Raw genomic sequence first — 24,320 nt, forward strand, 5'->3', positions numbered from 1 at the left:
AAGGATGAAGGGGCGATGAGTGGCGGAGGGAGACGCTGGAGGAGACGCCCTGGGGGGAGCAGTGGTGTAGGAATAGTACTGTGCTACAGTGGCATCGCAGCGGTAAAGTATGCACAATACAGTACCCTACCTACATGCTCGCAGTTGCCACAGTCCCTACATACATGTACATACAGCAGAGGTACAGTACCTACAGTAGCGTACTGGTGGTGCGTGAGTGGCCTTTAGGGGGTCCTGCCAGTGCTACAGCGCATGGCCCGCCCCCTCCGCGAGCCGCTTGGGGGCCACTGGGGGACGCTGGAGCAGCCCCGAGCAGCCCTGAAGAGCCCTGAGACCACCCCCCGAGGCAGGCCTGAGCAGGCCTGGGCGCGCCCTGTCCAGGCCCCGCGCAGGCCCTGGACGCCTGCGTCGTGCAGCTGCAGGGAAGACCGCATCCCAGCCCGAGCTTCATCTGACGACCACCGCACCGCCGCCTCTGCGCAAACCTCGACCTCGTCGATACATGGAACAGGCCTCGACAATCGCACGCTCTCCCAGGTTCTTCCTCGTCCTGCTTCGTTACCCACAACCCGGGCCTCCCAATCGTCCGTTGCGAATCCCCGTCCGAATGCGGCCTGGAAGCTGCCCGGGTGGCCTTCGCGGCTGGGCCTTGGCCTGGTCGTCGCTTGAGGAGGGACCAGCAACTGGGCCACTGGGCAACGGGGCATACTGGCAGCAGTGGCAGCCAGCAACACCATCGCCGGATGGGCCGTGGGGCCTCGGTGTTGCGGCGCTGGTGCTGGTGCTTGTCCTGGAGGTGGTGGCGACTGCGAAGTCCAAGTCTTCCCGCTCCCACCTATCCAGGGAGGGAGGGAGGGAGGAGGGTGATGGGATGAAGGGGCTGAATGAAGGCGACGATAGGATGGACGATGACGAGAGGAGCAGCCCAGGCCACCGTGGGCAGGACCCGAGGAAAAGCTTCCAAATGCAGACGAAGCTGTCCTGCAGATATCCCATGGCCACCACGCCAACCCGCTGCAAACGGCGATCGCCTGGACTCGCGCGAGACCAAGACGACTCGTACTCCGGGCTCGAGTCCCCTGGCGCACGAGGGTGAGGGTGAGGGTGAGGGTGGCCGCCGAAGAAGCCAAAAGCAACGAGACCCGGCAGCCTGGGCGATGGGTTTCGACCATGATATGATGCTCCGGCCTCCACGGCACCGATTTGCCCTGCAAGCGACCTGCGTTTCGCACGCCGGCGAGGCTGCCGACACAGACGCGGACGCATCTGAGGGATGAGATCATCGTCGATCTGCTCGCGCCTGTGACCAGCGTGCAGCCAGATCTCCCCCCCCCCTCGGAAATTTATTTGATCGGACGCGGTACTTCCAGCGCAAGTACGACCGATGTACAGGTACTTTGCGTCGCGGCGGGGTCGTCTGGGCCAGTCAGACACGCCCAGGTACCTGCGCCGACGCAGGTACACGCCGCCCATGTACCGGTACCTCGCCCTGCCTGCCGTGGCCTGTACTCCCCGCCACTCGTCGACTGCACGACTGGCGGCTTCGTCCACTCGTCCATTGCTCGCGCTGACTTGGACGTCGTGCGCTTCAGCTGCCCTCGCCGGATCATCCTCCTTGATGGGCGCCAGTTTGCTGAAAACAGCCGAAAGCCACCCCGTCCACCGGCTCCGTTCGGATCTGAACCACAGGCCCAAAGTCTCAATAGTCCGCTCTCCTACCCACCCGCCGCCGGGCCAATGCGAGCCCGCGGATGCCCTCTTGTTTGCATTCATCCTCCAGACACTGCTGTAGAAAGGCCGCGATCCGGCGCCGTCGAGCTGAGAGCAGAGGAGACACAGCTGAGCGAAGGGTCCGGACGAGAAGAAGCAATGCCAGTAGCCCCGGGGGATCGGTCCTCATCGTCACATATCGCATTCCACTCGATTGTCTCCTCGATCGCACCTATGCCTACGCCTCTGTCCCGAGTCCTGGGCACGCCAAACACTGCGACTCACTCTCTGCAGCGCCTTATCTCGCCGGCGATCACTCCATTCTAGCGCGCAAGCCCTCCAAGCCCCCGAAAGCCCCATCTCCAACCCTGAACTCACCCCGGCCAGCCAGGCTGCGTTTGCATCGCGTCTGTGTCGGTGTCTTGCGTCTATGTCTCTGTCTCCTCTCGTGGTCGCCATTTATTATGTGCCCCTCAGCCCAAAAACTCCGAGCAGTCTATCCATGTTCTCCATTTCTAAACCTCTCTCCCAAGTCGCCTTGCCATCCCTGGTCTCCTTGCACCCAGCGCCATTGTCGTTGCTTCCAGACTTATTCCTCCCCCAGCTTGGCAAGCGAACTGCCATTATTTTGCTGGCCACCGCTACTGACTAGAGCATCACTTGCAGAGTCAATCGCTCCGCCGCCACCGCCTCTCCACCACCCCCCCAAGGCTTGATTCGCAACCAACTGTAGAGGGCCGCCAACTCTTCGTCCTCAACCGGATGCTGGAGAGCTGAAACGCCCGAGGAGATCATTAGAGATAGTTCCTTTGCGATATTTCCGAGGGGCTCTGGCCGTATTCCAACAGACTAGCTGCAGCCCAGGCCTCCCCCCCCTTTCCCCCCCTCGAGGAAGATGAAACGGAGGCCTCGAGTACTGACGAACAGCCCTACTTAGCGATCCCGCCCCCGGCAGGAGCGACGAGCGGTACAGAGTAGTGTGTTGCGCCTACGACATCTTCCGTACCGTTTCGCACGTGTTGAGTGGATCGCACAACTTGGGCACCAACTACCTTCAATATTAGACTTTCCCAAGGGAGAAAAAGTTAAAGTTGTAGTAGTGCAGTGTGCACATCCGGACATTCCCAGCGTCATACTACCCAGTTCTTGTTGCCCTGCTCCCTCCGTCCCTACACTCCCTCAGACTTCGCTCCACGAACCAGCCTCACCGGCCATTGAGTTGCAGCACCAATCGAATCGCCCCTTAATCGTGACCGGGCATATCTGTGGCCATATTTCAGAGCCGGCGAAGTAGTCGATTCTGCAGCCTCTCGCGATCTTTGCCTCGAGCCGCCCAGTTCAGCAAAGGGCCCCGCGGTCCTGTCGGTTCTCCCCAACCCCGATTCGGCGTCAATCTCTGAAAGGCTGTGTAACGCAGAAAATAGATCATTACCCTGCTGAGCCCAGCTTTCCGGTCGATCTGTCCTGTCTTGTACAATTGCGCCCAGCTAGTCGACATCTCAGCACCTCCAGGAGGCTCAGCAAATTGACATTTGTTTGATATCTCGGAGAATCGCCTATCAAGCGCTTTCCTTCAGCTTCGTCCTGTTTCTATCATCTGTGGAGGAGGAGGTACTCTCTTTGAATTGGAAGCCCGGTGCATCGGTCTATCTAAGGTTCTTTTGGAAGAGATTAAAGAGTGTTGTTGGGAACCTACCCCGACAGCAGCGTTGGAGTACGACGCCACTCCTCGAAATCCCCCCCCTTTCATAAGAAGGAGCGGACGAGGCTATCAGTAACGTCACTTGTCCTGCACGTATTCTCCCGGCAACTACCTGGCTTGTCGCAGCCGAAAGGCAATAACAAGGCTAGACGCAGCATTGGTGCCAAAGCTCGACAGTCCAGTGTCCCGATACGCGCCTTGTTGGCCCATTCACAGCACATTTTACCAAGTTATACCACTTCCGAAGTTGGCCTCTGGGTGTTGTTCAACCGTAGCTTTGCTCTTGCTTACTGTGTGTTGAGCCTCTTCGGGGTTGCTGTGTTTCGTTGCAGACAATCGCCTTATTTCCTTTTGGAGTCCCACCTGCATATTTTGGCGCCTATAACTCTCCTACAGGATTTCCTGCTCCATTCAAGGTATGCGCATTTCCCATTGTATCCGGGTGCGACGCTGACAGGTCTCCACAAGAGCCCTCCTGCAACGCTGGGCCTTGACCCGACCTAACAGGGAAACTGTTTGACGCTTTCAGCTCCCAGGGAGAGTGTGCTCGTAGGACGCCAAAAAGGTACGGAAACGAGGCAAGCTGGCACTTCTACGCCCGACGCCGGTCCCTTTATCAGCGGCGCATCGTCTTGAGTTGGCGGGAGGCTCGTCTGCACCCGTTGAGAAGGCGGGGATGGATGAGAACAGCAGGCGGAGGAGGCTGGATGAACCGCCATCTATAGGATCGGATCTTCGATTTAATGCGGGCCAGGGCCAAGATAGACGCTTTCCCAATCCACCCGGCGACGGGCATCAGTCTGGATCTTCAACAGCAGCTCCATCAGCAAGCCGAGGACCTGGCGGACCGGCGACATATTCAGGAGGATATTACCAAGAGCCCCAACCTGGGTTCGGAGCTGCGTTGCCAGCCAGTACCTTGCAGTATCCCCCGGGTTATCCACAAGACCAAAGACAGCAGCAGGGCTTTACCACTTATAATCCGGACCTTATGTACAATGTCGCACAGCCAGCACCACAAGGTGCCGTCTACGAATCTCATCAGTTTCAGGGGCGGCAACCGGCGCCGATGCAGATGCTGTCGGACGTTGCAGCACCTTATTTCCCGAACGAGTCAACTAGTGCGCCTGGCCCTCCAGGTGGTCTGCAACACCATGCATCGTCAGATGCCTCAGCGGCTTATCCACCGCATCGACAAAGCCCGGGGAATCGCTCTCATATGCTCCAACAAGGGTATGCTGGCTCGATGACAATGGAGGGAATGTCTCAAGCCGCGCCAGATGTTCTCCAGGAAGAGGGGTTCCAACCGCAAAGCTCTAGCATGGAGGTGGCTTACGCTACGTATCAAACTGCCTTGAAGGAGGTCTTCCAAAACATTATAGACGGCCGTCTCGCCATCGGTGGACGCTCGCTGCTAGAAGTCTCGGAGTGGTTAGTGAGGGAAATTGGGCAATTAGGTATGCGCCAAACCCTCGATGCGGTTACCTCCGCTGACGGCTCCCATCAAGGCCTTACTGTAGACGATCCTCCAAAACACGGTGATCGGATACGCTTGTGGGGGGAGTTCAATACCGCCTGGCTCAGCATCTTCCAAAAGCAGAAAGACCTGCTTGGACTACAATTACAACCTTCCCAGGAATTGATGCCTCGAGATCTCATCAACAAGATGGCGAAAGATTTAATACGGATGTGCGACGCTATCGAGAAGTATGGTCTTGTTGATTACCAGTATGGTATTGCGGAGGAGCAGATTATTGCGAGTAAGTTTCGTAGCAATGACGAGACCAGCCGCCCCTTAGCTAATTTGATTTGTGTAGTTCTTACGGAATGTCTTGACCTGCAAGAATCGCTCGAAGGCGGAGGAGCATCAGGCTCTGTGCAAAATCGAGCAGCCCCTCCTTGAAATGTGTTCTTGTTCTTTTGTCTAAAGTTTCCCTCTCATACGTCTACACAATCACGCTTTCGACGTCATGAACTGTTCTCGACTTAGCGCTTTGTATTTCTCTGGCAGAACATGTTCTACATCGGGGAATTGCGGCGGTTGTTTGTGTGATTTGCCGGTGTTGATGGATTGACATTGGTTGTTGTAACTCGCGGCATGGCATGTTAGGATATGGGTGGGATGGGTTGGCGCGGGCGATATCTCGGGGTTTGGGGGCAATATTACAGATAAATAGGGGCTTTCACGAGCAAATTTTTGGGGGTTTCGGCACGCTTGGTCGGGCACATTGGGAAGAATTTCCTTAAAGGGGGCCGAAATATCCCTGTATATTAAGCCGATGCACGGGATGTTAGGGGGAGGTGGCGGTTGTATAGGTGCGGCTATGGTGGCTGATGGATGGCTGGAGGAATTTTTAATCGCCTGATAAGTACCAGGATTTATCACATATATAGCTCTATGTCTTGGGATGCTGATTCTACCCCTGAGGATGAAGAAGAGCTATTCAAGGATGCAGGGTTATTTAAGCACTACCAGCTACTATACTTAACTACCTTACCACTAGCAGCCTATATTAGCTAGCAGTAGAGTATACATACATACATATATTCTCCATCATGTCTTTAACAGTAACAAATCAACAAAATATGCTTCTTCCCCTACTCTCGTCCTAACTAGGTACCTACCTACCTACATTATCAATCAAAAATACCCCAACCCGCTAAAAGCCAGCCATATTTCCAACCACTGCGTTCCAAATTCCAAATTCTCCGACCACACCACCACGTTGTCAAAAGTAAGCCCCTAAGATCCCCAAAAGCAAAACCAACGTGCATAGCCGACGGAAATCGACATATCAAATTCCCCAAAAGCCCGACGTCAACCAACCAAACCAACCAAACCCATGCAAAGCCCATCAATGCTCGGGGGTCGTCCTGCATCTTTACTTTCCTTTTAGTTTAGTTTTTACTTTACCTTACTGTATGGAGATAAGTAGAAATATCTCCGTAAAGTTGCGATGAGGTTGCTTTATGCATGCCCCCCCGGGTACCGGGGACTTGGGGCGCTGGCTGCGCGATTGGCGGGTGCTTGCGATGGGGGGGTCGACAGTGTGGCTGCATGAGGAATGTGTGTATGCGGTGCTGGTTGGTGGTGAGGCTTGTGGGCTGGAGCTGGAGCTGGGGGGTTTGGGGCCCAAGGAATGGGGTTTTGGGACGGGCAGGGGGGTTGGGATGGGGTGAGGAAGTGGAAGGGGAACAAAGGATGGAAGGGAGGTGAGGGTGGTGCGATGCTTGTGTGTATGTAGGTAAAGGTAGGTTTGAGCTTGTTTTCGAGAGAGGTGAGTGTGAGAGGGCTTGTGGTTGTGGTTGTTAGGTAACTCGCTGGTAGATGTGGCGAATAAGTGATGATATGCACTCGGTGAGAGGGAAAGGCGTGTGCGGTGGTGAGTTGAGAAAGTGCACAAGGTAAGAGAATATTGATGCTTGTCTTGCATCAAATATGATCCGGGCTCCTAGATTGGCACTGGCAAGCGCCGTGGTTTGGGGTAATGTTTGGAATCGTTAATTGATGCCTGGACGATTGTTTGTAGTTAAAGCTCTATGCTTCTCATCGCGGGAAAACTGAAACTGGTAGGGGTCGGAGGGGTAACGGTTTGGAAGGTAACGAGTGGGGGATCCGAGGAACTATCTCAAGGCACCCTATTGGGATATTTGGGGTTGAATGATGGGATGTTATTACCTTTAGTAGATAACTCTATTCCCAGGAATCCACATACGCCAGTTACCATCACGATCTTTGAAAACTTAGCCACCGAAGAAACAGGGTCTAAGATCATATAATCTGGGGCAGGTAGGTTCCCATTTCCAATAAAACCAAATGCTTTCGTACAGTATGATACATATACATAAAACGTCTATCTCTTGACCCAGGCCGGCATCTTTCTCGCCCCGACCTTTCCAGGCTTCTTTCTCTCCACTCTTCTGGGATCGCGAGTTACGCATCCGGCTATGATAGAAGTCAGTAATCTGCACATGGGACACGGAATTTTGACAAACAGGTAAAAGCAGTAAGAGAGTTTTCGACATACCTCGTCTTAACGCTGGCTTCAAATCCGGCTCGTGAGCCAATAAAGCTTTTCCTACCGCCAATGTCAAAGCCTCTGCCTGTCCCGTAGTTCCACCACCTGTGGCCAAGGCCCAGACGTTGTACTTGTCCACCCTATTCGTAGCCTTCAAGGCCCAGATAGCGCTCTCCCGATCATGCACGCGGCCAAAGGCCTCGACCAGTGACTTTCCATTGACCAGGACCTCACCAGTCCCTTCCACCAGCCAAGCTCTTGCCGACGAGGCCTTTCTCCGTCCAACACCCAAAGCCCTTCCGCGCTTATCTATAGGTGTAACTTTCTTCACGTTCTCGTATGGATTGATATCCCTCTTGTAGAGGTTGAGCGCGTCTTCCACCTCGGTGGGCATGAGAGAAGGATGGATATGGTTGAGACGCGAGAGGATTGCGACGATCTTGTGGTATTTGGACGCCTTGACAACCTCGCCGATCGTGTCTCGATATTCCGAAAGCGATCGCCATGCTACTCGAGGTTGCTGGCCGGGTGCTACCGTTGGCAGCGTGGAGTATTTTCGAAGGAGAGCCTCTAAGGCTAATAGGTTGTCGCTGAAGAGTGGTTGTGCGGAGAAATAGGACGGCGAAGCTGGAACGACTCGGCCATAGAATTGCTCTTTGCCCTCTTCCATCCTGTTAGGGAACTTGATTTTAGGGGCAGCTATGCTATTTTGAAGTTGGGAAGCTGTAGTAAATTGTCGGGGTCTGGGTCGCACATGGAGGACTCGTCGTCGACTCAATGCGATTGGCCGGGGAGAATATGCACATTGCAGTGTCTCCCTGAGAGTATTGGGAAGCCATGAAACCTTCATCTTGAAGATATGGCGACCCGGGGGCGGGTGTATGTGTATTGCAGCTGAGCTTCTTGAGTTGACGTCCAGAATCTCAGTCGGTCAATGTCCACGGAGCCTTGTCATTTTTCTGGCATCATCACGTGATAGTGTAATTGCGCTAGGACCGATGTGGTCTGGCGCCGAGCCCCGCGAGCACAAAAACTTCGAGAGGAACTTCTGACTCTTCTTCCTGCCACATTGTTCGTCCTTTGTAACTTCACAACAGAGAACTTCGCAACCATGGCACCTTTCGGAAAGCTGTACACCTACCCGGTATGTATTCTCGATCTTGAACTCCAATTCCTCAGCGTAAGGAGTAGCTGAAGCTGACAATTCACCTCCAGGGTAACCCCCGCTCCACTGCCATCCTCGCTGTTGCGAAGGCAAACAATGTCGAGCTTGAGGTTGTCGAGACTGAGCCCGCCAAGGGCCTCTCTCCCGAGTACCTCAAGATCAACAGCCTTGCAAAGGTCCCTACCTTCGTCGGTGCTGATGGCTACACTCTCTCCGAGTCGATTGCCATCGCCATCTACAGTAAGTTGGAAATTCTCAGTTTTGTGGCCGCCTCCAGAGTGGGGCCAGCCCTTGCGCGTGTCCTTTTGCTATGATGAAAAAAAAGTCATACAGTTATCCCTGTCTTAATCACCCGTGTTGATTTTTAATATTAATTAGACTCTGAGCATATTTTCATGATTACTTTTTGCTATCTATGATCTTTAGCTTGGAATGGAGTGCTAACCTTCCTCCAGTCACTTCCCAGAATGAGAAGACCACCCTCTTAGGCAAGACCAAGCAAGAGTATGTACCACCACTACCCATTCCTATATATATGCTAACATCAAGACAGCTATGCCACCATCCTTAAGTGGATGTCATTCTTCAACTCTGAAGTCCTCCCACCTCTCGGTGGCTGGTTCCGTCCTCTCATCGGCCGTAGCCCATACAACAGGAAGGCTGTCGAAGACTCCGCCGCCGCTACCCAGAAGGCTATCGATGTTCTTGAGGCGCACTTGCTTCACAACACCTACCTGGCTGGCGAGCGGGTCACTCTTGCTGACCTCTTCGCTGCTGGCATCATCTCCCGTGGCTTCCAGTTCTTCTTCGACAAGGAATGGCGCGCTAAGAACCCCAACGTCACTCGTTGGTATGAGACTGTCTACAACCAGCCCATCTACTCTAACGTTGCCGGTGAGCTTTCTCTCATCGAGACTGCTATCAAGAACGTTGCCCCCAAGAAGCCAGAGCAGGCAAAGAAGGAGGCTGCACCAAAGGCTGCCCCCAAGCCAAAGCCCGCCGAGGAGGAGGAAGAGGATGCCCCAGCTGCCCCAAAAGCTAAGCACCCTCTCGAGGCACTGCCAAAGCCAACTTTGGTTCTCGATGAGTGGAAGCGCCAATACTCCAACCACGAGGCCCCAGAGGCCCTTGCATGGTTCTGGGAGAACTACAAGGCTGACGAGTATTCCCTGTGGAAGATCGACTATAAGTATAACGATGAGCTTACCATGGTCTTCATGAGCGCTAACCTCGTTGGTGGGTTCTTCGCTCGTCTTGAAGGCTCCCGCAAGTACATCTTCGGCGCTGCTTCAGTCTACGGTAAGCTCAATGACTCTGTCATCCAAGGTTGCTTCGTCATCCGCGGCCAGGATGCGGCTGCAGCTTTCGACGTCGCCCCTGACTTTGAGAGCTACGAGTTCACCAAGCTCGACGCTGCTAAGCCAGAGGACCGTGAGTTCGTTGAGGCCCAGTGGACTTGCGAGAAGCCAATCACTGTCAATGGCAAGGAGTACGAGTGCGCTGATAGCCAAGTCTTCAAGTGAGCAATGGACCTTGGAGATATTTTCTTTCTTCGGATGGATGGGTTTAGCGCCAGGGCAAGTGACGTGTAATGATCATGAACTATGGAAGGAGGCTATAATCGCCTAGGAGCTGTTATACAGCTAGCTTATTGTAATGAAATACAATATGCACCATATGACGATCCCTTTCTATCTGCCTGTAACCCAACCGACCCTAACGATCAGTCTTGCAAATGGCTGGGTATGTCAAACGTAGGAAATTCGTAAAATGCAACGATGCTATGCAAACCCTCTATACTAACACCCAATAAAACCTTGAGGTGTTAGTAAACATTATGAGTAATATATCACCGGCGGCCGTCGTGGCCAAAGCCGGACTTCTCCCTTTCGGGTGCTCCATGGAATCCGCACCCAGCTGCCTGCAAGCACGCGCTAACGTTCGAGTGCATACTCAAGTAATTCAAGTAATCATGCACCTGTGGCAATATATTCCCCCGCTCATTCAAATCCCCAAAGAATTCCGGGATTTCAATAAGATTAAACGGCTCACTGCGTCCCTTCTCTAGCGAATCATCCACCAACACCGTATTCGTCTGATCCCATCTTGCGCCCATCGCAAAATCTGGATGCGTACTTGATATATGAGGATCTGCCCAGATCTTCGAGAGTCTTTTGTAGCATTGCACTCGAAGATTGTAGTCTTTGTGCGTTAAATCGAACTTATCGCGTGCCCAGACGGCTAGGACTTTCTGCTTTAGTTGTGGGGGTATAATCGCGTCGACGAGGCATTGTACGTTCTCTGGGCGCGCGGAGGACCAGATCACCACATGGAAGGTCTCGATGCAGTATTCGAGGAAGCGTACTGCGTGAGGGCGGGCGACGAATCTGGTGGGTTGGGATTTGTTGGGTCGGTAGAGGATTGTTCCATTGAGGTCGATTACTACGAGGAGGTGCTTTGGGACTTGTAGGGCTTCAATGCCAGTATGCGCCCTTTGTAGGTAGGCTGGGGTCGGATCGGGGATTCCTCCTGATTCTTTGGAAGGGTCAACCTTCTGTTGTCTTGATCCGCTGCTCATTTTCTTTTGCTTCCGTTCCCAGGGCTGTGCGGGTGTGTGTTGACCGGCGGACTTGCGGGTTGGTCGCCGCCGCTCGTTGGAAATGGAGACCTTCTTGAGAGATTCGGTGAGGCTGTCGAGATCCTCCGGGATCGGTTTTGATTCCTTCCTCCGCGACTGGGGCTGGGGATTTGAATATGTGTCCGATACAGACTTGAGGGGTTGAGGTTGAGGTCGAGATCGAGGCAAAGGTTGAGGTTGAGGTTGAGGTTGAGCCTTGTCTTGTGCAGGCGCGGTGGCGGCGGTGCTCATAGTTTTCGTGACAGAATGAGTTAAAGACCGCCCAGCTTTTATGCCATGATGCAGACAGATCGCAGACGGGCGTGAAATGCACAGAAACATCAAGGGATTCACTGTCGAGTTGGACGCGTAGATCTCGGACCCTCGTAAATAAAGTGTAGGCTACCGACTCGACACTCCGAAGGCGAGGCTGCGACCTCAAAATTTCCCCACGGCGTTTTTGCGCTCACCGCCTTCCGCTTTGGTCAGGGATTTCAGGTAAACTTTCATTGCCGGGTTGTATTATACAACATTAAACTTTCCCCTCCAACACAACACATCAAAATGTCTTCCATAAAACGAAAAGCTTTAGATACTGTCTTACAGAGACGTGTCAGAGCTAGGCGGGAATCAAGTGAAGAATTAGAAGAATCTCCGCAATTGGAGTTATCAGGTTCCGATAACGAGGGCGAAGAGAATGGCACAGAAGCGAGTGACCAGGAAGACGATAATGAGGTTTGTTTCTCTCATAGAATGTTACCATAATAAAATATTCTCTAACAAAGCGCGCAGTCAAGTAGCTCAGACGAAGAAGAACCCACCCCCGAAAACGCTGCCTCAATATCATTCGGCGCCTTAGCAAAGGCAGAAGCAACCTTATCCGGTTCAGGAAAGCGCACAAAGCGCAGCGCAGAAGACGACACCGTTCAGAAATGGGGAGACAATGAGGCTCAGGAACGAAAAGAGGGGAGAAAAGACCGTAGGGATTTCAACCGTTCGAGTAAACATGCCCCCACCGAAATCTCCAGCAAGAAAGCCGTATCGCGGAAACGGGATGTCGTACCTGTCCCAAAGCGCGAATTCCGAGACCCTAGATTTGACACAATATCTGGCATGGTCGATGATGATAAAATAAGGAAGGCGTATTCATTTTTAGATGATTACAGGGAGGATGAGATGAAGGAGTTGAAGACTGCGATCAAGAACTCCAAGGATGAAGATAAAAAGGAGGAATTAAAACGCGTTTTGCTGTCGATGGAATCCAGGAAGAAGGCCCAGTTGAGGAAGGATAAGGCGAAGGAGGTTCTGGATAAGCATAGGAAGGAGGAGAAGGAAGCTGTGAGGATGGGAAAGAAACCTTTCTATCTGAAAGAGTCGGAGCAGAAGAAGAGGGCTTTGGTGGAGCAGTTTGGCGGACTGAAGGGGAAGCAGTTGGATAGGGTTATTGAGAGACGGAGGAAGAAGGTTGAAGGGAAGGAGAAGAAGAATATGCCGTTTGCGAGGAGAACTCAGGAATAGGGAGAACGAGCATCAATGGATCAACGATTTTTCGAGTTGTGATATGTTTATTATTACAGGTTATGCTATACTGTACATTGGCAATGTGCGTTGCAGTGATTATATGATACCCGCCTTCTTCATGCTAGTTTGGAACATCTCTCTACATGGTACACGGCTCCCAAGTTTTGCACACAGCAAAAATGCTCCACTGAGCTTCCTATGCAGACTATACGTTTCTTCCGGCGGCGGAGCCAATCTCTCGCGAATCATCACAGGAATTAAGTCTTTGACTCTTTCCGTGATGGTTTGCCCCTTGAAGTCATATACTTCGGGCGACGTGTCTAAGAACGGTTCCGCTAATATAAGCACAGATTTGATATGGGCGTTGACCATTGCCTTCGACTCGGCGCCGGTAAGATAACCTAGCTCGATAGACAAATTCCGCACTGTGTCCCGATCACCCCTGGAGGCTGCTGCCAGCAGGTTCGAATACTTTGTGATGAATTCGTCTGGGTACGCCCTCGAGGCCCCAAAATCAAGCAGCTCTAGCTTCTTCGTATCGTCGTTGTATAGAAAATTGGTCCAGTTGGGATCCGTCTGCATGTACTTGAACTCGGTAATTTCGCGGAGACAAAGACGAAGGATCTGGGTGCCTATCCAGTCTCTCTGCTCCTGTGTGAAACTCTTCACTCTCGTCACTCCAATTCCATCCATGAATGCCATGGTAAGAACTTGCTTCCCGGAGGCCTCGAGGTAAACTTTTGGCACAACGAAAACATCTTGCTCGCCTGAAAGCAATTCCTCAAACTTGCGGCCACACTCCGCTTCTCGAATATAGTCACACTCCCATCCTAATTCGAGTCTTGCATTAGCAATAGTCTTGTCGAGGAAAAGGCCTTTGGGCAGAAGGCGTGATGCGGTAAGGAGGATGGCGAGGTTATTAAGATCGGAGTCGATTGAGTCAGCAACGCCTGGATATTGGACTTTCACAGCTACCCGAGCTCCATTGGACTTCAGTACGGCACTGTGAACCTGGCCTATCGATGCAGCAGCGATGGGCTTCTCATCGAAGCTTGAGAAGAGCTCTCGCCACTCCGGTCCAAGATTAGCAGCCAACACTTTGTTTCGTTGTGAAGCTGGCATGTAGTCCGCTCGATCTTGCACTCTTTGCAGTACCTCCTGAAGGGCTTCGGGTAGTAGCTTAGAGTCTTGAAAGCTGATCATTTGGCCTAACTTGAGCGCCGCGCCTCTCATGCGGGATAACTTAGCGACGAGTCGCTCCATGTTATCTGGGCTGAGCATATATGACCCCTCCCCTCCACTTCCACCTATGCGGCGGAAACTCTCAGTGATTGCTCCTCCAAACATGCCCGCTGCTAGCCCGCCATAATTCCACAGCCTACCTATCCTCGAGGAAGGAATTTTTGATTCTCTGAGCTCATAAGGAATTTCGGGCTCCATAGTTGGTTCGACCTGCGTTACCGTCAGTGATCAGTAACGATCCGATTCCGTATATCAGGCCTCACTTTGATGTCTTCCACGCTGGCTTTGGGTAAATCCTCCGTCCGCGTCTTGGCCCCCTCCATTTCAGCCGAAACACTCGCATGTCCTCGAGTTGGACTTTCCCCATCTAGCCCAACCTTTCTTCCGGCTTGGACTCTGCCCCCAAGTGTCCTTGCAACCCTCGGACTATGAAAAAGGGCAGTATTAATACCTTCCAAATCTTCTTCCTGAGAAGCAGTGGGCTCTGTCCCAGGCGTTGATTTCGATCCCTCAACATTGTGGAATACGTCTGGGGTTATCGACTCCTCAAATTCCTGAACACCTGAAGTGTGTTTTGGGATTTTGGTTCTGGGGAGAGAGGACAGTGTGGCGGAAGTGTGCGTAGGCGGCTTGTTGAATGTATCTGTATCATGGCCTTCCTTCTTCAGGGTTGCATTGGAGTCATCCGCCTCATCTGCGGTCCTAGATGGTATTTGGAATTCGGATTGTCGTTGAGCGATCCTCGCCGCTCTTGATGAAAGATGGCTTCCAACTGGGCGCGAGGTTGCTTGGTCTATGCTCGGAGCGTGTTCCTTGAACTCTTCGGGGGGTATGCTGCCATCGGGAAGAGGATGTTGCCCGGCCTTTGCCTGTTTAATACCCAACTTGCCCTCCGACTCCTTATCCAAAACAGTGTTGCTTGGAGACTTCTCATAATGATGATCCTGCTCCAACCCCTCCTTCACTCCTTTCTCCGGAGTCCCACTCGTAGAGTTCTTACTTGGAATCGGTTCTCCATCCCCAGACTTTTCTGCACCCTTCGACGAACTCGCCGGTTTCTCCCCCTCCGTACCATATGTCCATGCCGGCCTGTCCTCGCTCAAACGGGACGCAAGAAAAGACGCAGCTTTAGCAGTCTCCGTAACCCGATCGGTCTGGTTCCGCACGGCTCGAGCCAAAGTCGAGGTTCTGTTGTACACATCGAGCTGTCTTGCTCTCAGCGCCGCGTGCTTCTGCGCAACGCCGCGGGAGGCATTGAACAGAGCAGCCAGGTCCAACAACCTTCTCCCAGACATAGCATTAATATGATATGCTGGTCGGCGCAATCGATTATAGAGCCATCGTGTTTTACGATAGGGTTGTAAAATCGTACCGTTATTTCGATGCGTCTGGAGTCAAAAAAAGATAGGCCAAGCTTTTGGCCCATGCTCCTCGGCATGACGCAGTCCCTGTAGTATTTCCGAGCTCAGGCACAGCGGTTTTCTGCAGTCACATTTCGCAAACAGGGTGGGATTAATATATATTGCGTAGTTATATTTCCAAGAGGAGCTTTTTGTTCATATTGAAATAATGTAATCAAGTGGTGCCATGATATAAAGTGGCGCTTAACGCATGCTAATGAGCTTGTATTGTCTAAAGTTATACATTCCGTCCCATTTCCTGGTCTTTCGTTCAACTGGGTATTTTCCTTCTTTAACGCCTGTGATGCCATAATGCCTACAAAACAATTCCCGGTACTCTTAACTCTCTGCCATCCACACATAACGGTTACTTTGCAGAAGGCGTCCATCGAGCTCTAAGCCCCGATTTCAGCTTTACCGTCCGGGGCGTCTGGGTTCCAAATGCATCACCCTGCCCACTGGGGGTATTTCCAACTTTGCTCCATAGTCTCTGTGCAGCCGGGGTGAGCTGGCCTGGCCCAACCCTTGGGCTGCTGGGGAATTTTGGGACGGGGGTCATATCGACTTTGCCTGTCATTCCATTTTTCATAGACGCCCGCTTCGTTTGGGCAGTCTTATCCACCATCCGGTGATGTAAATCCTCCCTTCGACTTTGTTCCTTAATCACGAATGGATTCTTAATCGACTCCCCTTTTCCAAACGTGATTATTGGGGCATGAACAGGAGCATCATCCTCAGGATCATCGTCCACAAACGCATACCCATTAACACGAGGAGTTTCGCTTCCGTCAAAGCCAGATTCGGAATAGCCAGCGCGCTTGCGCCCAGCTATAGCATCTTTCACAGCGGACAACGATGGTGAGGCCGGAATACTGGGGCCTTCTATAGAGACTTCTGCTACTGGCATCCGCGTATTAGCGTACGCAACTTGCTTTGGAGCTGCTCTCGACTCTTGCTGGGATCTCTGGGCCACAGTCTCGATAGAATCCTCCACGCTGTCCGGCTGGAACATAAGCGTGTTGTTTGGTTTGGATTTCCAGCCATCTGGTCTCGCGGGTTTCTCGGACACATCTCGGATAGCCAACTTGTTCCTTTCGCCCCCGTCATCATGTAAAGAGTTTCGTGACTCTAATAGCTTCACCTCGACCTCCTTCTGCTTTAACATCATCTTTGATGGTAGCTTATTATTGCTCGACCACATCCAGGCATATTTTTCTGCCCGTTTTTGGTTCTGTTTATCCAGTAACTTGTAGAAGCTTTCATTATCCTCACTGGTGTATAACGATTGGAACTTGTCTAGGCTCATATTCGTATCGACCTCCGCTAGTTCCGGTTTCGAAGTCATTTCAGATGTCACAGACATAGGTGTATCTCCTCCAAAGCCGCTTGGCGTATCGAAGGCCCGTTGCGGCGTCTGCATCGAGGTTCCTCGTCTTCCCTTTCTCCTGCCTGGAGTCATAACTTGCTGAAGCCGGCGACCGGCACTAGCTATCCATGCCCCATCCCGAGACTCTAACGCATCCAAATATTCCTGCTGGGTCTCTGTCTCCAGCAACCCGGGAAAGAAGTCGCGCGCTATGATTTCGGAAATTGCATCGGTGTATGAATCTTCGTCAATGACGTTCTTGGGACGCTTGATGCGCTTTTGAGGCGGAGGCGGCGGCATAAGCTCGGTGTCCGCCGCGCGACGAGCGAGAGCCTTGGACTCCATAGCTACCGCGGAGAATAGAATCTGAGCATCGACAGCTATGCGGCGGTAAACGGTGCGGTACTGTATCGATCCGCGGTGGGCAGTGTCTCCAAACCAGGTGAAGTTCGGAGTACACGCAAGGATCGACAAAGAAACAGCAGCCGAGAAGCCTATGGTTGGACCCAGTCAGCGGTGGTGATAGGGTGCTAATACAGCGGAAATGTGCAGCCTCTGATCCGGCCTTCACCTTAGCACCCACCCGCCACTCACCCAGTCAGGGTGTGCGCTGCCTCGGTCCAACCTCGAGTATAAATTCACCGCTACCTTCTTGAAGTACCCGAGCTAGTCGCAGAAATACTATATTATAACTCGCTTTTTAAGCTTCTTCTTTCTAATATAAGTTAAATAAAGAGTTAAATATAAATAAGAAAATTATTTTTCTAAAAATTTAGTTTTAATTTCTTTTAAAGTTAAAAAACTTTATAAAAAGACTAATTAAATTATAAAATAATAGTAACTTCAAATAACTTAGTTTAATATATTTTATATTCTTCTAGAAGACTTTTATAGTTTTATAACTACTTAGATAGAAAATATATATTTATATATATTGTCAAGAATGAGCCATATGACTGTCATGTGACCTTGGCATTAGCGTCGGCAGAACTATTAGCCGAGCGCATACAGTTAATTAGTCCGGAGAGCTTACTTCTCCATCTGTCACATCCACCAAGAATACTATCAATTACTTTAGCTATTCCATCCACTACGACCCATTGAGATCACCTAACTTCCGTATTAACCCTATTTCCTTGATATATATACATACTGACTATTATAAAGATAGATATAAAATATCGAGGAAGGAGTCAGCCGCGGCTTTTTAACCCTCAATCTTTCGAGGTAAGAAGTCTTACCAGCTCCTTAATAAAGTATACTTTAATGACCTAAAAAACAGTCTCCTCTACTTCTTCGAATATGGCGGTGGTGCCTCGCTTTCCTCGTCCTGCTCACCAGGCACCGTCCCCAACAACATCGCTCCCTGCTGTCGGCTTTCCTCTCGCCTCCTCGCCGCCCCCCTCCGGATATAAAGCACAACAACGACCAAGAGCGCGATGACGCCTACGCTAACACCGACACCTATACCGGCCCTTGCCCCCGAGCTCAGTCCTGCCTCCGCCTTCTTCTCCGCTTCGGTCTTTGGCGGCGGTAGCTTTAGCGAGTCGGTGGGGATAGGCACGACGGACGAGTCAGTCTGGCGGAAGCGGATCTGGATCGCCGTGGCGGAGACGGCCATAAATTTTGCTATGGAGGTGGCTCCATTGCGGTCCGTGTATTCGGCTGTGCGCCAGGTGTTGAGGGAGCTTCTGCAGATGTCGTAGCTTACTTGGGTTGGGCAGTCAAAGTTCCTATGGGTGATGGTATTGCAACGGTTAGTGATATGGAAAGGGAGACTGGGTTGGGGGGTTTGACACACGAAGGGCAGCATAGGTTTGTCGTCTCGTCGCGCTGTCTCGTCGTCGGCAGCGTACATGCAATGTATCCAGCCGGACACACGCCGGGGCTATAATAGCGATTCTTGCCCCAGCGGTCGGGACAGCACTCGTTCCCACCGGGACCTTCGCAGCCGACCTCGAGTTCTGGATAGGCGCCTGGCCATGGGTATTTGGTGCGGATTTCGGAGAGGCAGGTGGAGTCGGCAGTGAATGTCGTAGTTAGGGGCCCCGTGTTGGACCGGTATTCGTCGAGGAGGACTTCACCTTTATCTTTATCTTTGCAGGATGCGATAGGGAGAAGGAGGAGGAGGAGGAGGAAGGCGGCTGTCTGTCGGAGCGGCCTTATGTTGATCATTTTGGGAGATTGAATTGAAGTTAAAAAAGGGACGAATTGCCGTGCATTCGAGAGCTGTAATTAGCAACCTCGCTGGAGGAATATATGACCCGAGATCGTCGTGCGGCTGGGGTCCCTGGCCCGTGCTCAATTCTTTGATGCTAGCCATCTGTCATATCCCGACTAGACTTAGAAATAACGTGTGGGGTTTCAGGCTTCAAAATTTAACTAGAGATAGAATCAACAATTATAAATCACTTGCTACATTTATTAACCCGTATCTTATTCAGTTGTGGTGCTATACTAGTTGAAATCAGGAGCGTTTTGTCTTGTTCTGCTCCAAGCTGGCTCTGCTTTGTCATTTGGATGGAAATTGCTACCGCCAATAAGTGCTTATTTATTCCTATGTGGCGGTCGAAGTATGGCTTATAGGTGGTTGTAGATGGAAGGATATCAAGACTCAAACCATAACCATGGACAATAGACGTTCCCTGCGATTGCGATTGCCAGGGCCTTCCTCGCTAGCACGAGCCCGATTCCGGAGTCGGTGATAGCGTCCTCGGTGCTGGGCGCTAATAGTCGTTAGCTCCCATCCCGGTGTCTCTTCTTCACGATAGAGAATCCTTCCGATAGACTACAAACTGCATAGCTAGAGTACCGAAATATCTCTGCGAATTCGTTTCACTTTCACTTCCTCCTTTTGCCACTTAGGTTGCATTCACACTCCTTCCCCGCGCTCCCGCCTCCGATTCTACAGCCAGCCTCGCGCACAGGAAGCACCTAGGACCTCCCGACATGGCTTCCCCGGAAGAGCAAGCAGTTGCCTTCAAGAATGAAGGCAATAAACACTTTGCAGCTCACGACTGGCCTGCAGCTATCGAATCCTACACCAAAGCGATTGAGTTAGATAACAAAGTGCCAGCTTATTTTTCAAATAGGGCGCAGGTACGTCTCACATTCTTTCGTCCTGCATGTGCTCGTGTGACTAACTTGTGCAGGCAAATATCAAATCAGAAGCTTATGGTTATGCTATAGCAGATGCGACAAAGGCCATTGAGCTGGATCCCAACTTTATCAAGGTGTGTTATACCGATTAGTGCCAACATTGGTCCAAATAGTCTTGCCTCCGACCATCTTGTGAGCTAGGCTAATGGATGTTTTCTAGGCTTATTATAGACGAGGTGTTGCGCATGCGGCCATCCTAAAACCGGGAGAAGCTATAAAGGATTTTCAAATAGTTGTGAAGAAGGCTCCGGGCGACAAGGATGCGAAACTCAAATTGGCCGAGGCCCAGAAGATTGTCAAGCGGAATGCCTTCGAAAAGGCAATCGAAGTTGGGGATGAGCCTTCAGCCGCCGAAGGCTTGGATCTTGACTCGATGGTTGTTGATAGCAATTACGATGGGGCGCCCTTAGGGAACGAAATGACGCAGGAGTTTATCGATGATATGTTGGACCGCTTCAAAAATGGGAAGTTAATACATAAGAAATATGTCTACCAGATCGTAATCGCGGTCAAAAATATCGTCTATGAAGAAGCAACTATGGTCGAGATGGAGGTAAAGGACGATACGAAACTAACGGTTTGCGGAGATACACATGGTGAGTGGCACAAAGCAAGATGTACCGTGATTTTTCTAACATATGTCTAGGTCAATTCTTTGACTTGATGGAGCTCTTTAGACTTAACGGGTTCCCCACAGAGAAGCACCAGTACCTGTTCAACGGCGATTTTGTGGACAGAGGTTCTTGGTCTACAGAAATCGCCCTTCTCCTATATGCTTATAAATGGCTACGTCCGGCTTCCTTCTTCATCAACCGGGGGAATCATGAGACTGATGACATGAACCGCGCATATGGGTTTGAAGGCGAATGCAAAGCGAAATACAATGGTATGCCCCCTATCTCCATTCCGTCTCCCCATCAATACCGAAATTCTACAAGCGACCGCTATTAACAACTAAGCAGAGCGAGTCTTCAAGCTATTCTCGGAAAGCTTTTCGGCACTCCCACTTGCCACACTCGTAGGCCAGAAATACCTCGTCCTACATGGCGGATTATTCTCGGACGACAAGGTCACATTAGACGATATCCGGAAACTTAATAGACACAATCAACGCCAGCCAGGCCAAGCAGGGTTGATGATGGAAATGTTATGGACGGATCCACAGACGGAGCCTGGTCGCGGGCCAAGTAAGAGAGGTGTCGGTATGCAGTTTGGTCCAGATGTCACCAAGAGGTTCTGCGATAACAACGGCCTGGATGCCATTATTCGTAGTCACGAGGTGCGGATGGAAGGTTACGAAGAAGAGCATGCTGGAAAGTGCATCACAGGTAAGCTCAATAACTCGCATTCCTCCCACATGGTGCTAATGTTGGCCTAGTTTTCTCCGCCCCTAGATACTGCGATAGCACCGAGAACAAGGGTGCCTATATAAATATCGGCCCTGACTACAAGCTCGACTTCCACAAATTCGACGCAGTGCCACATCCCAATATCAAGCCAATGGCCTACGCACAGAACAGTCTAATGTCGATGACCTAGCGGCAGCAACATCGTAGATTTTGGTTGGCATATTTCAGTTAGGATCTTGCATTTGCGATGGGCGGGATCACAATGATGACAAAAGGCGGCGTCTGGGGTCTTTGGGCAAGAAAGCGAGGTATATAACGCCAGAGATCTTGTACTATAGCAGCAACATCAACAGCATTGTAGAGCGCAAAGCATGCTTTTATAAAAACCCATAATTTCTCCCAAAAATCTTCGCTCAATCAGACCAAACCTTCCCCACCGCTGTTTGTGTCACAAGGGAGCTCAACCAATTCCCCTTGGCTTTTATCCTCCATCCCACATTGCCGTCTTCAGTAAGACCAGTCCATCCTCCCACCGCAGCAATAAAAGGACTAAGATCCTGGCGCGGCACCCTGACCCAGCATTCCGCCCCCTCAATCTTCAAAATATCGACAGATATCGCTGATCCAGTGATGCCGAGGAATTGGGTAAGCGCCGATGTTATGTATGAGCGCACGGTAACCTCATCCAAGTCAGTTGAGGATGGTAAAGCTTCGGTTTTCAGCTCTAGACATGCGTAGGAGAATGGTGGTGCTTTTATTGTTTTGCTTGTGATCTCGTGACCGCGTTGCTTTTCCATTTTGTTGTGTAGGGCTCCGGTGGCGCTATTGACTAGGTCTATGGCTGCTGAGGCATCGGCATTGATAGAGGCCATTTTGAGATATATGCAATTTGCTGAAGGAGATCAAGGATGAAGAGTGTTTGCGGAATTGGTGGTGATGCTGAGGATGCGGTAGACTTAGAGGTGAAATTTCCGTTCAGCTACGTGTGAGCAATGTTTCCGCCATCCTCATTTCCCACGATGATGGTCCTGCAAAGCTGGAGTTTCCTCTCTCTATATTGTTCACAGCAATAGATTATAGAATTTGTATAGCAGTATCAAGCTATGCCGGCAGAATAAAAGGTGGTGAGCGGTCGTAACGCAACGAAATCCATGCCGCCCGGCAGAATCACTGGCAGAAACCAAAAGTGGTGAGCGGTCGTAACGCATCGAAATAATAAACAAATAGTGGTAGAATCAAAGGCGGTAGACGATCGTAACGCAACGAATATGTCGCCGCCTACTAGAATCAGTGATTTAGAGGGGCAGAACTGTCTGGCAGAACCAGAAGTGGTGAGCGGTCGAAATGCAACGAAATCAATACCGCCTGGCAGAATAGGAATGGTAAAGTGTAGGAGCTTATAACGAGCTTAAGTTAACTTCAGGAGCATTGGAGTCTACGGTGTTAGCTTAGAGGTACGTTCTTGCTTGATATTCGAGTACCTAGGTTTCCTCATTCATAGCCCACAATAATGAAGGGCCAAGATAATAGTAGGGGGACTGAACCGCATTCTGGACATTGTATTCGGTGTGCTTCAAGATTCGCCTTGTTTTCCCTGCTGTGTCTCGTCAAATGCACCACCTCCCCCAGCCACCAAGTGGCAGTTCGTGTATCGTGCTCCAGACTTTCCATGTGGTTAAGACACAACTAACTATGGAGGAACAGACAACTCGATACGGAGTAGATTGATCCCAATCGGTATTGCATAAGTATATGTTTGCCCTTCGCCATCATCGGAACAGCTCATCTCCTCCTGTTGGAATATGGGAGTTCCCTGATATAGAGGCTCAGGCCTCCTGCCAAGCCCCTGAAAACCCGTGATCTAATGCAAAGACTGAAATGCATGATCCGCCAGTTTAATCAGTCTGAGCACCTGTTTTGCTAGTAATTAGTACTAGTATCTGATGTTTAGTTCAGTCAGGCAAGGCTTGGAAATCACGGATAACGGCACATTCCATTCAGCTAGCACATGTGACCTATTCCATTCCTTTGCCCATATATAGGAGTACTTCACCCCATAGTATTAGGCTCCTTAATCAATACAATTACCTTATTCCATGACCTATTCTGACCAATCATCTGGGCTGTATTACATGTACCAATTTGGGTCCCAATTATCAACACCTTCATACTGGAATAACCCCGTACAACAACATACACACAAAACGTGACAAAGGCAAGTTGGATTACATCAAGACTTACCTCGAATAACATGTGTCATCTATTTCCACGGCCTGTTATGCTCCTAGAAAAGGCTCAACCCATTTCATGGAATACATATACTTCAACGAAGAGGGCGAGGAGTATGCACCCAAACAGTTTTTCCAATCCGCCCCTTAGAGAACCCCGATGCTCCAGGCCTTGCAGTTCACTTCCTGAATGCGGCATATCTTAACGCAGTATCTACTAGGGCACCTGGTCACGGGAGATCGTGGAAGCTATGGTTGTCCGAATTTGCTGGTGTTCGAAGCTACCCACAGCTGGAGTGCATATAACGACGAGTATAAAACGCAATAGGTATGGGCTTTAGACTTGGACTTGAAGCAAGATCCAGTCTTGGCCCCAGGGACAAGTATCGAAGAAGTCAATAAAGAGCCGCTTAAGGATACTGGTGTAACGGAGGAGAAGCACCCATGGTAAGGATTGGGGTGTGTATTAATAACTTCAAACCACATAGGGCTGAACACAGCACATACATTCTGTAGAACCGGCTTATTTTGCAGCCCACAGACTCAGGGCTCGAAACCACCAGCTTTTCAAAGACTACTTCAAGGCCCAATAATAACGGAACTCCCAGCCAGTTATCCCACAGAAAAAGCAAACCACTGCATGTTGGACTGATGTGAGAGGCCAGCAAAAATGCCACACTTCGCTGTGCAGCCACTCTCTGGCAATCCATCCTACCCATATTGGCCGCTGCATGAAATCACGGCTGAGCCACAGGTCAACAAACATGGGCTTCTTTGGCGGCGGCGTTTCACACACGAGGCGAAATATAACATGTACTGTACAAACAGGCAAGAAACCGGCA

The 24,320-nt window shown here is 51.0% G+C and overlaps 11 protein-coding genes across 11 annotated transcripts; 5 read left to right on the plus strand and 6 right to left on the minus strand.

The window, feature by feature from the left end:
• Nucleotides 1-607: 607 nt before the first annotated feature.
• On the plus strand, nucleotides 608-1,277 carry BP5553_07051 (uncharacterized protein; the record flags this gene model as incomplete). The annotated part of the gene is made up of 2 exons (XM_032015674.1): nucleotides 608-935; nucleotides 988-1,277. The coding sequence occupies 2 exons, from the start codon at nucleotides 608-610 to the stop codon at nucleotides 1,275-1,277; spliced, it is 618 nt and encodes a 205-aa protein (XP_031867943.1).
• Nucleotides 1,278-4,088: 2,811 nt separating this feature from the next.
• Nucleotides 4,089-5,315, plus strand: BP5553_07052 (Uncharacterized protein; the record flags this gene model as incomplete). The annotated part of the gene is made up of 2 exons (XM_032015675.1): nucleotides 4,089-5,172; nucleotides 5,230-5,315. The coding sequence occupies 2 exons, from the start codon at nucleotides 4,089-4,091 to the stop codon at nucleotides 5,313-5,315; spliced, it is 1,170 nt and encodes a 389-aa protein (XP_031867944.1).
• A 1,951-nt stretch (nucleotides 5,316-7,266) lies between these two features.
• BP5553_07053 (Uncharacterized protein) lies at nucleotides 7,267-8,281 on the minus strand (the record flags this gene model as incomplete). The annotated part of the gene is made up of 2 exons (XM_032015676.1): nucleotides 7,267-7,358; nucleotides 7,441-8,281. The coding sequence occupies 2 exons, from the start codon at nucleotides 8,279-8,281 to the stop codon at nucleotides 7,267-7,269; spliced, it is 933 nt and encodes a 310-aa protein (XP_031867945.1).
• A 261-nt stretch (nucleotides 8,282-8,542) lies between these two features.
• Nucleotides 8,543-10,119, plus strand: BP5553_07054 (putative translation elongation factor eEF-1, gamma chain; the record flags this gene model as incomplete). Its single annotated transcript, XM_032015677.1, has 4 exons — nucleotides 8,543-8,575; nucleotides 8,647-8,836; nucleotides 9,052-9,100; nucleotides 9,150-10,119. The coding sequence occupies 4 exons, from the start codon at nucleotides 8,543-8,545 to the stop codon at nucleotides 10,117-10,119; spliced, it is 1,242 nt and encodes a 413-aa protein (XP_031867946.1).
• Nucleotides 10,120-10,445: 326 nt separating this feature from the next.
• On the minus strand, nucleotides 10,446-11,465 carry BP5553_07055 (Uncharacterized protein; the record flags this gene model as incomplete). The annotated part of the gene is made up of 1 exon (XM_032015678.1): nucleotides 10,446-11,465. One exon carries the CDS (start codon nucleotides 11,463-11,465, stop codon nucleotides 10,446-10,448), a length of 1,020 nt encoding a protein of 339 aa, XP_031867947.1.
• Nucleotides 11,466-11,777: 312 nt separating this feature from the next.
• BP5553_07056 (DUF947-domain-containing protein) lies at nucleotides 11,778-12,731 on the plus strand (the record flags this gene model as incomplete). Its single annotated transcript, XM_032015679.1, has 2 exons — nucleotides 11,778-11,948; nucleotides 12,006-12,731. The coding sequence occupies 2 exons, from the start codon at nucleotides 11,778-11,780 to the stop codon at nucleotides 12,729-12,731; spliced, it is 897 nt and encodes a 298-aa protein (XP_031867948.1).
• A 99-nt stretch (nucleotides 12,732-12,830) lies between these two features.
• On the minus strand, nucleotides 12,831-15,271 carry BP5553_07057 (Protein kinase-like (PK-like); the record flags this gene model as incomplete). The annotated part of the gene is made up of 2 exons (XM_032015680.1): nucleotides 12,831-14,186; nucleotides 14,240-15,271. 2 exons carry the CDS (start codon nucleotides 15,269-15,271, stop codon nucleotides 12,831-12,833), a joined length of 2,388 nt encoding a protein of 795 aa, XP_031867949.1.
• A 472-nt stretch (nucleotides 15,272-15,743) lies between these two features.
• Nucleotides 15,744-17,087, minus strand: BP5553_07058 (Uncharacterized protein; the record flags this gene model as incomplete). Its single annotated transcript, XM_032015681.1, has 1 exon — nucleotides 15,744-17,087. The coding sequence occupies one exon, from the start codon at nucleotides 17,085-17,087 to the stop codon at nucleotides 15,744-15,746; it is 1,344 nt and encodes a 447-aa protein (XP_031867950.1).
• Nucleotides 17,088-18,030: 943 nt separating this feature from the next.
• BP5553_07059 (uncharacterized protein) lies at nucleotides 18,031-18,917 on the minus strand (the record flags this gene model as incomplete). The annotated part of the gene is made up of 2 exons (XM_032015682.1): nucleotides 18,031-18,475; nucleotides 18,544-18,917. 2 exons carry the CDS (start codon nucleotides 18,915-18,917, stop codon nucleotides 18,031-18,033), a joined length of 819 nt encoding a protein of 272 aa, XP_031867951.1.
• A 774-nt stretch (nucleotides 18,918-19,691) lies between these two features.
• Nucleotides 19,692-21,440, plus strand: BP5553_07060 (Serine phosphatase; the record flags this gene model as incomplete). Its single annotated transcript, XM_032015683.1, has 6 exons — nucleotides 19,692-19,841; nucleotides 19,895-19,975; nucleotides 20,062-20,497; nucleotides 20,548-20,787; nucleotides 20,864-21,229; nucleotides 21,280-21,440. 6 exons carry the CDS (start codon nucleotides 19,692-19,694, stop codon nucleotides 21,438-21,440), a joined length of 1,434 nt encoding a protein of 477 aa, XP_031867952.1.
• A 223-nt stretch (nucleotides 21,441-21,663) lies between these two features.
• Nucleotides 21,664-22,122, minus strand: BP5553_07061 (uncharacterized protein; the record flags this gene model as incomplete). Its single annotated transcript, XM_032015684.1, has 1 exon — nucleotides 21,664-22,122. The coding sequence occupies one exon, from the start codon at nucleotides 22,120-22,122 to the stop codon at nucleotides 21,664-21,666; it is 459 nt and encodes a 152-aa protein (XP_031867953.1).
• Nucleotides 22,123-24,320: the final 2,198 nt, after the last annotated feature.

Source organism: Venustampulla echinocandica, assembly GCF_003357145.1.
Source record: "Venustampulla echinocandica strain BP 5553 chromosome Unknown scaffold_5, whole genome shotgun sequence".
Classification (NCBI taxonomy): Eukaryota; Fungi; Ascomycota; class Leotiomycetes; order Helotiales; family Pleuroascaceae; genus Venustampulla; species Venustampulla echinocandica.